The sequence below is a fragment of the Peromyscus maniculatus genome, chromosome 1 (genome assembly GCF_049852395.1).
Source record: "Peromyscus maniculatus bairdii isolate BWxNUB_F1_BW_parent chromosome 1, HU_Pman_BW_mat_3.1, whole genome shotgun sequence".
Lineage (NCBI taxonomy): Eukaryota > Metazoa > Chordata > Mammalia > Rodentia > Cricetidae > Peromyscus > Peromyscus maniculatus.
Window position 1 is genome coordinate 112,419,261 of NC_134852.1, and position 16,154 is coordinate 112,435,414.

Below are 16,154 nucleotides of genomic sequence, written 5' to 3' on the forward strand. Positions count from 1 at the left end.
CTACTAGGTTGATCTCAGTCCTCAGGGGAGGCTTTGCCCTGGAGGAGGTGGGAATGGGGAGTGGGCTGGGGGGAAGGGGAGGGACGCAGGAGAGGGGAGAACAAGGGAATCCATGGCTGATATGTAGAACTGAATGGTATTGTAAAATAAAATAAAAGGAAAAAAAAGAATAATAGGGATAGAAGAAGGAGAAGAATACCAACTCAAAGGCACAGAAAATATACTCAACACAATCATAGAAGAAAACTTTCCTAACCTAAAAAAAAAAATACCTATGAAGATACAAGAAGCTTACAGAACAGCAAATAGGCTGGATCCAAAAAACATCCCCTCATCACATAATAATCAAAACACAAAACATACAGAACAAAGAAAAAATATTAAGAGCCGCAAAGGAAATATATATATCAAGTATCATATAAAGACAGACCCATCAGAATAACACCAGACTTCAATAGAGACTATGAAAGCTAGAAGGTCCTTGACAAATGTTATGCAGATACTAAGAGACCACGGAAGCCAACCCAGACTATTATACCCAGCAAAATTATCAATCACCATAGACAAAGTAAACAAAATATTCCATGATAAAACCAGATTTAAACAATACTATCCACAAATCCAGCCCTACAGAAAGCACTAGAAGGAAAAATCCAATCTAAAAAAGTTAAACACACCCATGAAGACTCAGGCAATAGATAATCCCACACCAACAAACACCAAAGAAGGAAAACGCAACATGACCACAAAAAATAAACAGAAATTAACTATCACTGGTCATTAATATCCATCAATATCAATGGTCTCAATTCACCTATAAAAAGACACAGACTAACAGAGTGGATAAGAAAACAGGATCCATCCTTCTGCTACATACAAGAAACACACCTTAACTTCAAAGACAGACACTACCTCAGAGTAAAGGGCTGGGAAAAGGCTTTCCAAGCAAATGGACCTAAGAAGCAAGCTGGTGTAGCTGTCCTAATGTCTAATAAAACAGACTTCAAACTAAATTTGAGCAGGTAAAATATACATTACATGCTTTGTAGTTTTTTTTACACTTATTTCTTTATGTCTATGGCCAGGCTTTCAGGGGGTGTCTTCCTTAATCAAACCTGATCATCTTTAACCTGGTATGAGTCCACAGCCTCTCATTTCCTGTGAAATAAAAGCATCACCTCACTCCCAAAGCAACACATCTTCTGACTTCCATTTTGAAGTCAAGATACTTTTAAAATATGTAGGTTGGTTTAATCTAGCAGCTTTCATAATACAATGTCTATGACCAACTAACACTCCTTCTTCAGCAGTCAAAAAAATTCAAATACAACACAATAACATACAGTATCCAGACTCTCTGTGTATTTTCATCTTTACCTGACTTATTATAGTTTTATTATTGTTTACTTTACTCCTTTTTAAAGAACTATATTATTTTTAAACTATTTTTTAATCAATGACTGTATATACCCTTTTTTCCTCCCAGCCAAGCCTATGTGTATTTTTTAACACACTGTAACTCATTTGGAGGGATTTTTTTATTTTGGTCTGGATCTGTCTTTACGGAGCATCTATGTTTTCTTTTATTTGATCGCTTAAGACAAACCTTAAGCTGCTATGTTAGTCACTGGCACTTCTCAGCTTAGTGTATGGCAGTAAAGCATGGTAGCTAGCAGATGGCTCCATCCTGCAAACAGCTGCCAGGAGACACATCTCTGCACTGCAGCTGGCATGAGATTGTGAGACTAGGTCCATGCTCATCTCTGGTTTTGTGTGCTTGAAATCTTTTTTAAAGCATTCTCAGGTCTTGTGTGGATGTGGGTGTTGGACATTTGGGTGCCAAATATCTGTCTTGTTGTACTGTGGACCTGATTAGAGTGGTCATGTTTTCCTTGGGCTTGATATAAATTCAAATTTTCTCTATATAGATGCATAAAGCCTCTGTGATTGCTTCTGTAGTTCCACTTCCTGCCCCAAAGACTTCCCATGTTTCCAGACACCCTAGAGTGTCAGAGCTAATTAGATCTAAGATCATTCTGTACTTAGTATTCTAACTGTAACTTATTTCAGGTTCTCCCTGGCCTCTCACTCAAACTTAACTTCCTAGGACAGCATTTAGTGAGGCCTGAATGTAAGTAAGTAATCCAGACACTGTGCAGATCCTGAGTAGTGGGCAGTAGGAGACAAGGTCTCTAGACTGTAAGCAATTGATTTTCCTGTGAATGTCAAGACCTACTCCATTATGAGTTTGGATCAGATGTCTGACATGTGCACATGGGTCTTCATCGTTAAAAACAAAAAGCGTTTGTCGATTGATATCTACATGCCAAGTAATACATCTTGAATTCCTCTCTTTTAATTCTCAAAACAATATTACAAGAATATTTGTCATTTGGGTCTGTGTGATTCAAATAGGGAAACTGAGGCACAGATATCTGGTAACTTGCCAAGAGTCACAAAGCTAGATGTTTGAACCAGATTACCATGGAGTCTGGCCCCAAACCTATGACAGAGAGCATGACACAGTAATTTTTCTCTGAAAGTATTAAGGAAGGACTGCTATGATAAATGATATTTGAACTATGCCTTGAAAAGTAATTACCAAACTAAAATTGATGGTGTCTTTGCTTTCATAGATTGAGACATGTGGTCAAGGGATGAAGAGAGAACCCAAGCCACAAGGAATAATGGGTATACAGCCATAGAGATCCCAAACACAGGAAAGTTTTAGTTTGAAAGGATAAATATCCGCTGATGGCACTTTTCACTCCTTATAAGCCTAAACCTGGTAGTAGCATTTTCCTGAAGTCGCTCACTGTGTTCAACCATTTCTGAAACACCTTCACTGAGGTGTGTGCTCCTTGGCTTTACCAATGCTACCCTTCATCATTCTAGGCATCTTTGCCATGTGCATGGTCTACCAGGTGTCTTCTGGTAGGGAGCACCCCCTCTTCCATTTCATGATGTCCCCACCAGCTCCACTTCTAACACCGACCCAGACTCACCTGAGCTGCTGAAATGACTGTTGTTGGTAGAACCACAATAGAAGCAATTGAAGTTGCTCTTCTCTCTTTGGGGGGAGTGCAGAAAAATTTTGTCATTCCTCTTTCCACTTGATGTTACAGTGACATTGTGATATACTTCATAGCCTAAAATTTGCATCTCCTCTTGTTCAGGTTTGTGAAAAAAATGATTTTATATGAACACCCAAGCAGGTTTTGATGATAAACAGTGTCCCATGAACATGACCAAAACCATAAAGAGCTACCATCTCTTCCAAAGATGAATAAGCGAACTGCCCAAATCATAAAGACACCTCCACAGTGTAAGGTAACTTGTTCTTGATGCCTCGGTAAACATTGTAACAATTATTGCTACACAGAAGCTGAAGAGCTCTTGTTAGGCAGTGATGGTAGGCCTTGTAATGGAAGTTACCAGGATTTGTTTTTAATTCTATAACTGTTCCTTTAAAATCTTCATGTATTGTCCCACTGTAGGCCACTAAAGCCATTCCATGGACATCTTGAAAACCTTTGGGATTGCTCATTGTCTTTTTTTAATCCCCTTCAATTTCTTCTCTGCCTTTACCTACTCAAGTTTTAATTGCCTACTGTGTTGAAGTCTTCTTGTAACAACTGTGGTGCTTTTCTCTCCATATCTTCAACACAGCCCTCATACTGATCATCAAATGCATTGGGAGCCATGTCCAGGTTGGAAGGCTCAGTCAGGCCTGTCATCTGAAAGAGAGAAGTAGAGTTCTTTGTTGCTCGATAAATTTGCTAAGTTATCAGCATGTGCTGGGTGCTGTCTTGAGCCTACAGCATGAGATGTAGCATATGCCATCCTCACACATGGCACATGCATGAACACAGTCTCACTATGGACGTCATAAGGAATGCAGAAATGTAAGACTGAGATCTCTGATTCTTTTGTATTTGCAGATACATTTTTCCTTCTTTATTCAATCCAATGTTTAGTCAGCATACAAAAAAAGCAGGCCTCATTATGACATTTTCATAAACGTATATCATTGTGTTTTGTTCACATTGAGCCACACACAATCTCCCCCTTACTGATATTATTTTTACATTATTTTATGGTGATATTTTATTTGTACTGAAATGTGATTTTATTTGAATGTTAATAAATAAAGTTGCCCAGGGGTCAGAGCTATTAGAGCCATAGTAAAAGCTGGGCAGTAGTGGTGCATGCCTTTAATCCCTGCACTTGGTAGGCAGAGCTAAGTAGATCTCTGTGTGTTCAAGGATACAGCCAGCATTGGAGACACATGCCTTTAATCTCAATACCAACCATAGAAGACCTGGAGGTCTGTACAGACAGACAGTGATGAGGCGATCATGTGGTTGGGTTTACAACCAATGAGAAGGCAGAACAGAAAGTCTATATAAAGACAAAAACACAGGAAGTAGGTCTCTTGGCTGGAGAGGATAGCTGAAGCAGGAAGGGTAAGGCTCTTAGCTCTGACCTCTTGGGCTTTCATCATTACATTGGCTCTGTGTTTCTTATTTAATAAGACGGTTGGCTACATCTACATTACTTCTTCAAGATTTGTGCTGTCTTCCATCCTCTGACTGCATACTCAAGCCTGGAAATAGTAATATCACAAAGACGTGGGCAGGGGAAAGCAAGGTCAACAGAGTGTGGGTTGAGAATATTACCTGATGGGTGAAAAACCAAGTCGGGAGGAACATGTGAACTTTTGAGTCTAGAAGAGATGTTATATTCAACTTCAAGAACATCTGCAAGCAAATACTGGACAATGAAAGTGGGATCCTACTCAGTTCCTGCAAGAGCCAGTCTGGCCCCAGAACCTCTCTGGCTTCCTCTCTTGCCATGTGTTCCCTTCTGCACATGGCAATGTCTTCCCTGACTTTGTGATAGAGAAGATTGTGATTCAGCCAGGAAAACCCTAGCCAGCCAGCACTTTCATGATATTTAGACTTTCCAGCTATCAGACTGTGAACTGAATAAGCACCTTTACTTTATAAACTTTCCATCATCAAGCATTTTGTGATAGTAATAAACACAAACTGAGGAGAAAGCTCAGTGGGTAAAGAACTTGCCTTGCAAACAAAGACCTGAGTTTGATCCCAAGAACCCACAGGGGAAAAGGAGGTGTGATGACATGCACTTGTATTCCAGCACCAGGTGGTGGAGAGAGATTGGTCCCTGAGATCCCCAAGATTCACTGGACAGCCAAACCAGCCTACTTGGTGAGTCCCAGGCCTGTGAGAGACCCTGTCTTTACAAAAATGGTGGATGGTCCCTGAGAAATGACACCAGAGATTGTCCTCTGACTTCTACATGCATGTACCCACACAAATAGATATGCTCACACATGTGCATGTTCCCAAACATGTATGTGCCACACCAGTAAATATGCCCACACATGTCTGTGTACACACACACAAAAGGAAGAGAAAAACAAAGGAAGGAAGCAGATTAACACAAGCTGCCTTATTACTACTTATATCTTATGAGAATATAATGTTTTCACTACTCTTTGAGGGGTGGATATACTAAGTATACACTGAAGAACAAGTCAAGGAGTGAGAAGGGAGGTCACCCTTGTTGCTGTGGACCCATCCATTCATTCCTACCTATGGCTTTTAGAAAATCATGAAAACTCTTCCCCACACTTATCTAAGCTGTTGTGTTACTGTCCACAGAATTTTGACTTAGCTGGCAAGATAATCCTCTCCCCACACCTTGAGAATGGCAGAATGGAGCTGCATGCTGTGGCTGACTAGTTGCTCTTGGGAAGGCTGGGACTCCCAGCTCCTCCACAGCTTGGCTTCTCCTGCCCTGAGCTTTTAGGGGACACTGTAGAAACAACAGACCTAGGAGTTCAGCACTGCAGTGAAGGTTCCCACCTTCTGTACATCCTCAACTTTTGAAAATTATTAATTATTGTAAAATAACTATATTCTGCTACATAAGATATCCTTCCTTAAATTCTTAAAGTCCTCCTAGATAACCAGTTATGGCACCACACACCTATAAGCCCTTGAAAATGGAGGCAGGGTATCCTAAGTCCCACCACATTAGGATATAATGGGACTCTGAAGACACAAACAAAGGGAAATTAAGCTCTGTCTGGGCAGCATATAAACACAAGCATTGTATACAGCCTGAGCCATTTGGCATCCTGCTGCTTACCCAAAAAGGCTCCTAAACTTTGGTAGTATAAGCAGTTTTCTGTAAACTTGTTACCAACAGAGACTTCTGGAACCCAGTTTCAAAGTCGTGAGTTTAACATTTCTAATGAGCTTCTTTGTTAATTTTGACAAAATTTGCTTAAAAGAAAAGAATTATTATTTTTGTTTTTTCTAGTGTGTATGCATGAATGTCCTGGGGTTGGAGGTTATATGCACCTGAGTATAGATGTGCTCTGAGGCCAGAGCTGAAGTTTCAGGCACTTGTGGGCTGCCTGGCATGGGTGTTGGAACTGAACTTTGATCCCACTGCAAGAGCAAGTATGTGCTCTAACCAATGAGCCATCTCTCCAGCCACAGTTTGATTTTGCACAAGTGCCGTCCAGCATAGATTCCGATTGTTCAGTGCTGAGGATTGAACCCACGATGTTGTGCATGCCAGGCAAGCACCTTTCCACTGAGCTATACCCAGCTGAACGGTGAAGCCTCTTTACACAACACACATCTCCATAGTCTAGCTCTTTCTCTGGCCTCAGCTAGAACCACCCCTTTTCTTGTCTTAAAACTTAGGCTTCAAAGCTCTGATTTGAAGGCAGAAAGCTTGACAAATGCCGGAAGGCAGTGTCAACAGAAAGCGGTCCTGCAGGGGTGGTGGGTCAGCAGAGGGACTTTCTCATTCAGGAGGCAGGGCTCAGCCAGCCTGGAGTAAGCTTCCAGTTCTCACCTCCCTGCCCTAGTTCCTCATGTGCTTGATCCAGATGTTTGCCTTTCACAGGACTGGTGTCTACTTCCCTGTGGGACAGCTAAGGAAAACCTAGCTGTGCCTTATTGGCACTGATGCCCCTCACAACACACAAGATACGAAATTTGCGTCACTTCAGCCCCAGTATGAACTCATGGAATTTGTGCCTGCCAATTAATATTCCCCCTGCGAATCTGTGTAACTATGTGGATGTCAATAAAAATATCCATCTCTCGCTCTTTTCCTTCATACCCATCCCCTCATTTCTTCCTCCTTATCACTCTCTATCCCTCCTGCTTTATATCTGCACTCAATCTCCAAGATCCTAAATTGAAACAAAAATTCCCAACATGCAGGAGACCTGGTGCAGGGGGACCTTGAGGTCTGAGTTAGACTGGAACACACATCAAGAATGCATCTTTTAAAATTCTTAAATTAAAGATGTGTAAATAAAGCAAAGAAGAGGATGGAAGCTACTATTTGCATGGACCTGGGAGGGAAATGGGATTAATTAAGCATACTGTGTAGCTGGAAGTTTCTCTGCACAAGTCTCTCTCATTTGTGGTTCAGCAGCTGCTTATAAAATAATCACTCAGAGGCTTCATATTAATTGCAAACTGTACGGTCTATGTCCAGGTTCATTATAAACTAGTTCTTATAACTAAACTCAACCTATTTCTAGTCATCTATGTTTTGCCATGTCACTTCATGGCATTACCTGTTCCTCAAATCTTGCTTCTCCTGGTGATGGCTCAAAGCTTCTGCCTGACTCCACCCTTCTTCATCTCCCTCTTCAGTTTGGATGTCCTGCCTAACCTTATTCTGCCTCGCTATTGGCCAAGCAGCTTTATTTATCAAACCATGAGAGCAACATATATTCTCCGTGTACAAAAAGACATCCCATGTATGTTGCTGTTCTGACCTGAAAAATCAAGAAAGTATAAGAAGGAAAAAGTTATACACATAAGAGACCATGTACATGAATCCTAGTTGCTCCCTACAGGGCCAGGGAGGTAAATTGTGTGTTCCTGCATTATATTTTTAAGTCTCTAGAATGATTGACAGCCTCTAGAAAGATTGATAGCCTCATGTCTGCCCTTCCTTTATCTAGATCTGACCCCATCTCCCTACAGTGGCTATTTCTTGCCCAGAACTGACCTTCTGGCTTTAACTCTTGAGTCATAGACATCCCTCCCCACAACACACACATACACACACACACACACACACACACACACACACACACACACACACACACTGCTACACACTGCAGCCTTCAGATTGTCTTCAGTGTCCCTACTGCTTTAGAGGCCTTCACTTTCAGAGGACAGAGTGCAGAGTTGTCAGGTACCTGAGCAGGTCTTTGGTAGCTGGGTCTCTGGCCTCTTCTAAATACAAGTGTTGCAAAAGGGAGTGCTGTGGCCTTTTTATCCTGTGGGCAATGCATTTTCAGCTTCAGGTTAGATTTGAAAGAGAAGCCAGAGAGTTTATGAACTTCTTAAATTAGACAAATTGTATTTTTTTCTATAACTTTTCTATTTGCCTGTTTTTTTTTTGTTTTGAGTTTTTGTTTATTTGTTTTGCTTTTATTAGAGAAAAGGTCCCCTTAGCCAGGATTGGGCTCTTCCTGGCTGTATAGCTGAGGATAATCTGAATTCCTGATTCTATTGCCACAAAATCAGATTTATTAGTCCAAAAATAGAACCCAGGACCTGGTGATGCTCAGCAATCAGCCTACCAACCAAACTGCATGCCCATCCTGCATCTTTTCCTTTGTCTGTACCAAAATGAGTCAGGACCTTTCTGTTGTTCTCCACAGGACTGGAGTGTGTGTGTGTGTGTGTGTGTGTGTGTGTGTGTGTGTGTGTGTGTGTGTGTGAGAGAGAGAGAGAGAGAGAGAGAGAGAGAGAGAGAGAGAGAGAGAGAGAGAGAGAGAGAAGTGGAGGTGATACTGCAGAAAGCAGGTTGGTTGAACTTTGCACAGCACACTACTTTTACAAATGACCTAAAATCCTGTTGTGGTGGCTCACGAATTTAATCCCAGCACTCGGATGGCTGGGGCAGAAGGATCCCTAAATTTGAGACCAGCCCGGTCAACCTAGTGTGACTCTGTCAACAAAACAAAATCAACAACAAATTCCCTGAGCTCTTTAGGGGAACGAGGTAAGGTAAAGAGAGGTGACCAAGTTTTTTTTTTTTCTTCTTAATTGAATCTTTGGGAATCACATTCACCCCAAGCTCACGTATTTGCCAGCCTCTCCACGTATACCCCTCACTCTCATAGTATTTCCCCCAAAAGGAAAATTAAAAAATAAATAATAAGCCGGGCGTTGGTGGCGCACGCCTTTAATCCCAGCACTCGGGAGGCAGAGCCAGGCGGATCTCTGTGAGTTCGAGGCCAGCCTGGGCTACCAAGTGAGCTCCAGGAAAGGCGCAAAGCTACACAGAGAAACCCTGTCTCAAAAACCAAAAAAATAAAAATAAAAATAAAAAAATAAATAAATAATAAATAATATGATAAAGATAAAAGAAAAATTAAATATATAGAACATTTTCAAATGAAATATACAAATAAGAATATCAATTTCAATTAAAAAACAATAAACCAACAAACAAATGATCACACAAACAAGACAAAACAAAACAAAAATTAAACAAAATACCCAAAACTAAACACAGCTCCTCTGTCTTTACCTCTGCATCGAATCTTTGTTCATCTCACTGGTACTGGAGCTGCTGTGATTCAGGAAGTATACTCTTTTGTCCCAACAGCTTTCCTTGCAAACGTGCATTGTTTTCTCCAGTCCTGCCTGGGCCACGGTCAGGACAAATCTCTCTCACCCGCCAGTCCTGCGCTGCTTAGACCCAACCAAGTAAACACACAGAGACTTGTATTGCTTATAAACTGTATGGCCACAGCAGGCTTCTTGGTATCTAGTTCTTATATCTTAAATTAACCCATTTCTATTAGTCTATAAGTTTCCACATGGCTCGTGGCTTACTGGTACCTTACATCTCGCTTTTCATGGCAGCAGCTGGCAGCATCTCTCTGACTCAGCCTTCCACTTCCCAGCATTCTCCTCTCTCCTTGTTCTGCCTATACTTCCTGCCTGGCTACTGGCCAATCAATGTTTTATTTATTAACCAATCAGAGCAACACGTTTAACATACAGAACATCCCACAGCAGTGTAGTGTGTTGTTGGTCAAGTTCAAGGCCTCTGGCCACCAGCACACTAACATTGGATCGCCACAGAAACCCCACAGAAACCCCACACATGCCACTGTTGCCCAGAGTCATGTAGACCATGTGGTCATGGCTCCCCAGGACCAGTCCCTTCCCATATTCCAGCAGGTCTTAGATGGAGTAGATGTTGTGTTGTGACAGCTCAAAGCCCTGCATGTGTATCTGATTGACTGCAGAGTTGGTCAGTCTCAGGTGAGGGGTGGGACCTGCTCTCCCTCCCCTGTGGTGAAGGGTGGGGCCCTCTTTCCTAAGTGTGGGAAGCCAGCTCTCCTATTAGGGGCAGAGCCATCTTCCCCATGCCAGGGTCATCCAGGTCTGTTATCCCAAGACCAGCTAAGGATAAAGTCAGCTCTCCCCTGGCCAATGAGGAGAGGGGCCAGCACAACTAGACCCTTGTGCTAAACTCATGGTTCAATACATGGTTCACTGAGCCCCTATGGTAACACAGGTGACAGACATCAATAAAGACCACATCTGTGGCAGGACCATGGACCCAGACATGACCATCAGTGGTACCTTGGGCTTGGATGTCACCATGGCCCTAGTTGGCAGCAAAGGCCTCTCAGATTGGCACTGGTCCAGAAGGATTAAAATCCTGGACTCCAATATGGTACCAGGTGGTGGTAGAGACCTTGAGCAGTCTCACAGACCCCTGATGGCAATAGGAGCGACAGATCACACAGATCCTGGCTGAAGTAGAGCCATGGACCCAAACACGGCCTCCGACCACAGCTCAGGCTGGATGTCAACATAGCCTGCATGACAGTACAACAACCCCCAACCCTCCATTTCCCTAGTCCCCATGGCAGATTGAGGTCTCAGGTGTTGGCCCAGTCCCCATGCATCTGCGCTGTCATTGGTAGTAACCTGAGTCACAAACATTGACACTGACCTTGGCTGAGATGGGTCACAGACCAAGACATATTGGCACACAGGTAGAACCACAGAAAATGTGGCAACATAGAGATTAACAGAAATGGGCTGAGTTTAAATGTAGAAGCTAGTCAGTGGTAGACCTGAGCTAATGGCCAGGCAGTTTTAATTAATATGAGCTTCTTGAGTGGCTGTGGGGTCTGTGAGGCTGGGCAGGACCAGAGAAAACTTCAGCTATAAATGGTGCCCAATGGCTCGAGTTTCCACCTGAAACCTGAGAATATTTAATGGGCAATTCTAAACAGAGCCAAAAACAGGCTCCTGCTTCATGTCTCATGCAGGTGGTGAGGCACTGCAACATGCAGGCTTGAGGTACTCCATGGCGGGCTCACAGTATGTGGGCTTGACCTGCAGCATGGCACATTCCTGCTGAGTTACACTGAGGTTTCTGCAAGCTGCACATTAACTGCATGGTAGATTTAGTCTTTGCTAATACAGACAGGAGAAAGAGAGAGAGAGAGAGAGAGAGAGAGAGAGAGAGAGAGAGAGAGAGAAAGAGAAAGAAAGAAAGAAAGAAAGAAAGAAAGAAAGAAAGAAAGAAAGAAAGAAAGAAAGAAAGAAAGAAAGAAAGAAAAACAGTTTTTGGGCTACACACTGCTGGATGGAAGCATAGACCCACTGCCTCCCAGAGTCAGTGGACAGCCTGATTCCCAGAGCTGAAGGTAAATGTAGTTCCACCATGTTGGGAAGCTTAGATGGGCAGAGCTAGCAGCCAAAGCTGCCATTTCAGACCTAGTAATGCTGCAGTTTAAAGCAATAGATTCACAATAAGACAGATTTAGATGGAACAAAACTTCAAATGGTTTACAGTGTGTGTAAAAATGTACATCAGCTTGGAAGAGAGAAGAAAATGAATATAGAATATACAGTTATATAAAGAGATAGTTTTTAAAAATAAAGTCTTCAAAGAAACTGTAAAGGTAGTATAAAAAATAAGTCACATAAAGATGGATATTACATAAAGAATCTGGATTGTGTTGTCTTTGATATTGTTAACTGCAGAAAGACATTTGATTGTAAAGGCTGCTCAGTTAAACCAATATGTATAATTTAGAGGTATTTTTCCTTCAAAATTTGGATCTAAGGATATGTTCCTTTGGAAAGGAGGCTCTGCTTTTGTTTCCACAGGAACCAAGGGACTATGAATTTGTTCCAGGTCAAGATGGAACAGATTTGATCAAGCCAGACCTCATGAACCTTAACAGATGGTACCTATCAACCATAACTTGACTATTATCTCAATTTTTTTCAGGATCCCCATTAGACTACAGCACCCTCTATCAGCAGGAAGTAGCCTAGAAAACTACACCCACATTCCCCAAAAAATGGATTATGGATATTTGTCTTTGTTTAGCTTGTTGGTTACAAATTGTTGTTGGTCATAGTCAATCTCTTTCTAAAAGAAGAAAGGGGGATATGGTATAGCAATGTAGAATGTAGATGTGATAAGATAAAAGAGCAGATTAATGAACCTACTTATAAAGAGCAACAACTTCTTTAAAAATGTTTTACATTTCTATGGATTTTAGTTTATTGATACAAACTTAAAGTTAATTTTGTTACACTGTATGTATTTCTACTCTCATTTGAAGTATTATGTGTTGCTAGAGTTTTCCTGCCTTGCCCACAGTCAGGACAAATCTTTGTCACCCGCCAGTCCCACAGCCGCTCAGACCCAACCAAGTAAACACAGACACTTATATCGTTTACAAACTGTATGGCCGTGGCAGGCTTCTTGCTAACTTTTTTTATATCTTAAAGTAACCCATTTCTAGAAATCTATACCTTGCCACGTAGCTCGTGGCTTACCAGCATCTTCACATGCTTCTTGTGCTGGCAGCATCTGGCAGTGTCTCTTGCCTTCCTGTCCTTTTATTTCTCCTCTCTGTTAGTCCCGCCTATACATCCTTCCTAGCCACGACCAATCAGGTTTTATTTATTGACCAATCAGAGCAACTTGACATACAGACCATCCCCCAGCACAGCCAAGTGCAGACCATCTCAGACACCTGCACTCAGGCCCATGGTCCTAGTCATCCTCTATGCGGACCTGCTGGGTAACGCCACAAAGAACCCAAGAAGGGCTCCCACAGAACATACAGAACATCCCACAGCAATTATGTTTATGTAACTCATTTAAATTGTAATGGATAATTAAGAAATACAGATTAATAATTAGTCTCCTATGATAGTCAAACTTATAGTCATGTTAAGTTTTCTTGAGATACATAGATATATTTCAATTGGGTATATACTCTTCAAAGACCTATATAATATGGCATTTAAAATGTTTTAAAAACTTCTGACTCAGAAAGACAAATATGGTATGTACTCACTCATAGGAAGATGCTAGATGTGGAACAAGGATGACTGGACTGCTACTCACATCACCAGTGAGGCTACCTGGAAAATGGGACCCCAAGAAAGACACGGAGAAATGGATGAGATCTACATGAACAGCCTGGACATGAGTTGGAGCAATGAAGGGCGAGGGTCAAGGGAAAGAGGACGGGAAATCCTAGCTGGATCAAGAAAAGAGAGGGAGAACAAGGAATAGGAGACCATGGTAAATGAAGACCACATGAGAAAAGGAAGAAACAAAGAGCTAAAGAAGCCCACAGAAATCCACAAAGATACCCCCACAAAAGACTGCTGGCAATGGTTGAGAGACAGCCAGGACTGACCTACCCTGGTGATGGGATGGCCAAACACCCTAATAGTTGTGCCATAAACCCCATCCAGGACTGAGGAATCTGGATGCAGACATCCACGGCTAGGCCCCGGGTGGAGTGCTGGGAGTCTAATTAGTGAGAAAGAGGAGGGTTTATATGAGTGAGAATTGTTGAAACCAAGGTTGGATAAAGCACAGGGACAAATAACCAAATGAATGGAAACACATGAACTATGAACCAAAGGCTGAGGGGCCCTGAACTGGATCAGGCCTTCTGAATAGGTGAGACAGTTGATTGGCTTGATCTGTTTGGGAGGCATCTAGGCAGTGGTACCAGGTCCTGGGCTCGTTGCATGAGTTGGCTGTTTGAAACCTGGGACTTTTGCAGGGATGCTTGTCTCAATCTGGGAGGAGGGGACTGGACCTGCCTGGACTGAGTCTATCAGGTCGATTCCAGTCCTCGGGGGAGACCTTGATCTGGAGGAGGTGGGAATGGGGAGTGTGCTGGGGGGAAGGGGAGGGGGGCAGGAAGGGAGAGAACAAGGGAATCTGTGGCTGTTATGTAGAACTGAATAGTATTGTAAAATTAAAAAAAATAAATAAATAAAAAACTTAGACTTTCTGGACAGTGAGACATGTCTGCTCCTGGCAGCACCAATTTTCTTCAAAATAAAGATGGGTGTCAGGACACTCTATATGGAGTTTATCTTCTTCTTGGCAAAAATAGCCATTTGGGCAAAAAACTTATCTTGCCTAGACTGCTTGATGAAACGTTGTATCAGCTGGATATGCAGGACTCATAAGAAGATGACCACTGAAATTTGCAAGGCAAAATGGTCCTTCAGGTGCCTGCTTCACAGAAGAAAGAGTCAGACATTCTACAGGACATAGAGAGAAGTGAATGAGAGACTCTAGGCCTATGGGCTGAAAATGGATGCCCCAACATTGCAGAAGAACTTTGGGTGACTGTCTAGGCAGCCAGCTATCTCTGTCACTCTAGATTTTTGGAAGTTGCTTACAATACACTTCTTGTTACTCAGGTAATATCATATCCTTCTGAGGTCTTTGATGTAGCTGAAGACTAGATCATTATAGTTATGGTTTTCCTTGGTTATAATAAAAGATAAGTTAGATATAAAATTTTGACTCACAAGCATGGGGTAGACAAAATATTTTTTTAATTTTAAAAAATACAAATAGACTAGATATTGTAACTGTAATTCTTGCTTGATAACTGTTTGTTATATGTAATTTTACTATGTTAAAGTTAGGCTCTTCCTTTTTTATTAGAAAAGGGAGGTGCTGTGAGATGTTCTGTTTGCTGAAAACGTGTTGCTCTGATTGGTTGATAAATAAAAAGTTGATTGGCCACTAGCAACGCAGGAAGTATAGGCAAGATAAACAGACAAGGAGAATTCGGGGAACAGGAAGGCTGAGTCAGGAGATGCCAGCCAACCGTCCAAGGAGCAGCATGTAATGGCACACAGGTAAAGCTACAGAAAATGTGGCGACATACGGATTAACAGAAATAGGCTGAGTTTAAATGTAGAAGCAAGTCAGTGGTAGACCTGAGCTAATGGCTGAGCAGTTTTAATTAATATAAGCTTCTGAGTGTTTGTTTTATAAGTAGCTGTGGGGTCTGTGGGGGCTGTGCAGGACTGGAGAAAACTCCAGATACACATGCCTTAGGAGAGGTTCTCAAACAAATAATTCAACCTATAGAAATAACTAGTCACAGAAATCAAGGTGTAGTTACACATGATTTATTTCCTAGATTGTAACATTCATCACATAACACTTGCTTTAAAACTGTTACTGCTGACCATGAGACAAACACTGCTCTTTGGCGATAGCAAAGTGTCAAAGGGTAGTAAATTTGAAGTCAGAGCATAAAATTTCACCCACAGACCCAGCAGGTCCTTAGGTGTCTATGGAAGTCATGAATGCTAAAGTAGATATACCCCAAAATGATTGCAATCTTCATTCTACCTCAGACTTCAGAGAACCACCAAGTTCTTGCCCCTGGGCCTCCCTTCAATATTCAGACCCATGAACTGCAGGCAGGAGAGGGCTACAGCTCAGCAAGAGGCAGCAGCTGGACCAGGAGACCAGGTAGCACCACAAGCAGCAGGGTTGCTGTAGATGGGAGGAGAAAGGAAGGTCTCATTTGAGAAATCTCAAGACAGGGATAGCTCACCTAAACATTCAGAACTTTGCACTCAGCTCAAAACCCAAGAGAGTAGGCTCTAGGGGGCCAGCATGCCTGGGGAGACTCTTCTGGCTTCCTCAGGATTCCTAAAGAACTCAAGTACCTGGAGGTGAGCAAACTGATGGATCCCCACCACTTCCAGGGTCCTGTGCTCTAAGACACTGACTGGGGATAAAAG

The 16,154-nt window shown here is 42.2% G+C and overlaps 1 protein-coding gene and 1 pseudogene across 1 annotated transcript in view; both read right to left on the bottom strand.

The window, feature by feature from the left end:
- Positions 1-2,958: 2,958 nt before the first annotated feature.
- LOC143270220 (T-cell ecto-ADP-ribosyltransferase 1 pseudogene) lies at positions 2,959-3,737 on the bottom strand (annotated as a pseudogene).
- An 11,787-nt stretch (positions 3,738-15,524) lies between these two features.
- Positions 15,525-16,154, bottom strand: part of LOC143268051 (T-cell ecto-ADP-ribosyltransferase 1-like) — a 40,953-nt gene continuing 40,323 nt past the window's right edge. The window contains exon 4 of the mRNA XM_076548506.1: positions 15,525-15,903. Coding sequence (XP_076404621.1) covers positions 15,839-15,903 — 65 coding nt within the window. The 3' untranslated portion in view covers positions 15,525-15,838. The remainder of the gene's footprint in view (positions 15,904-16,154) is intronic.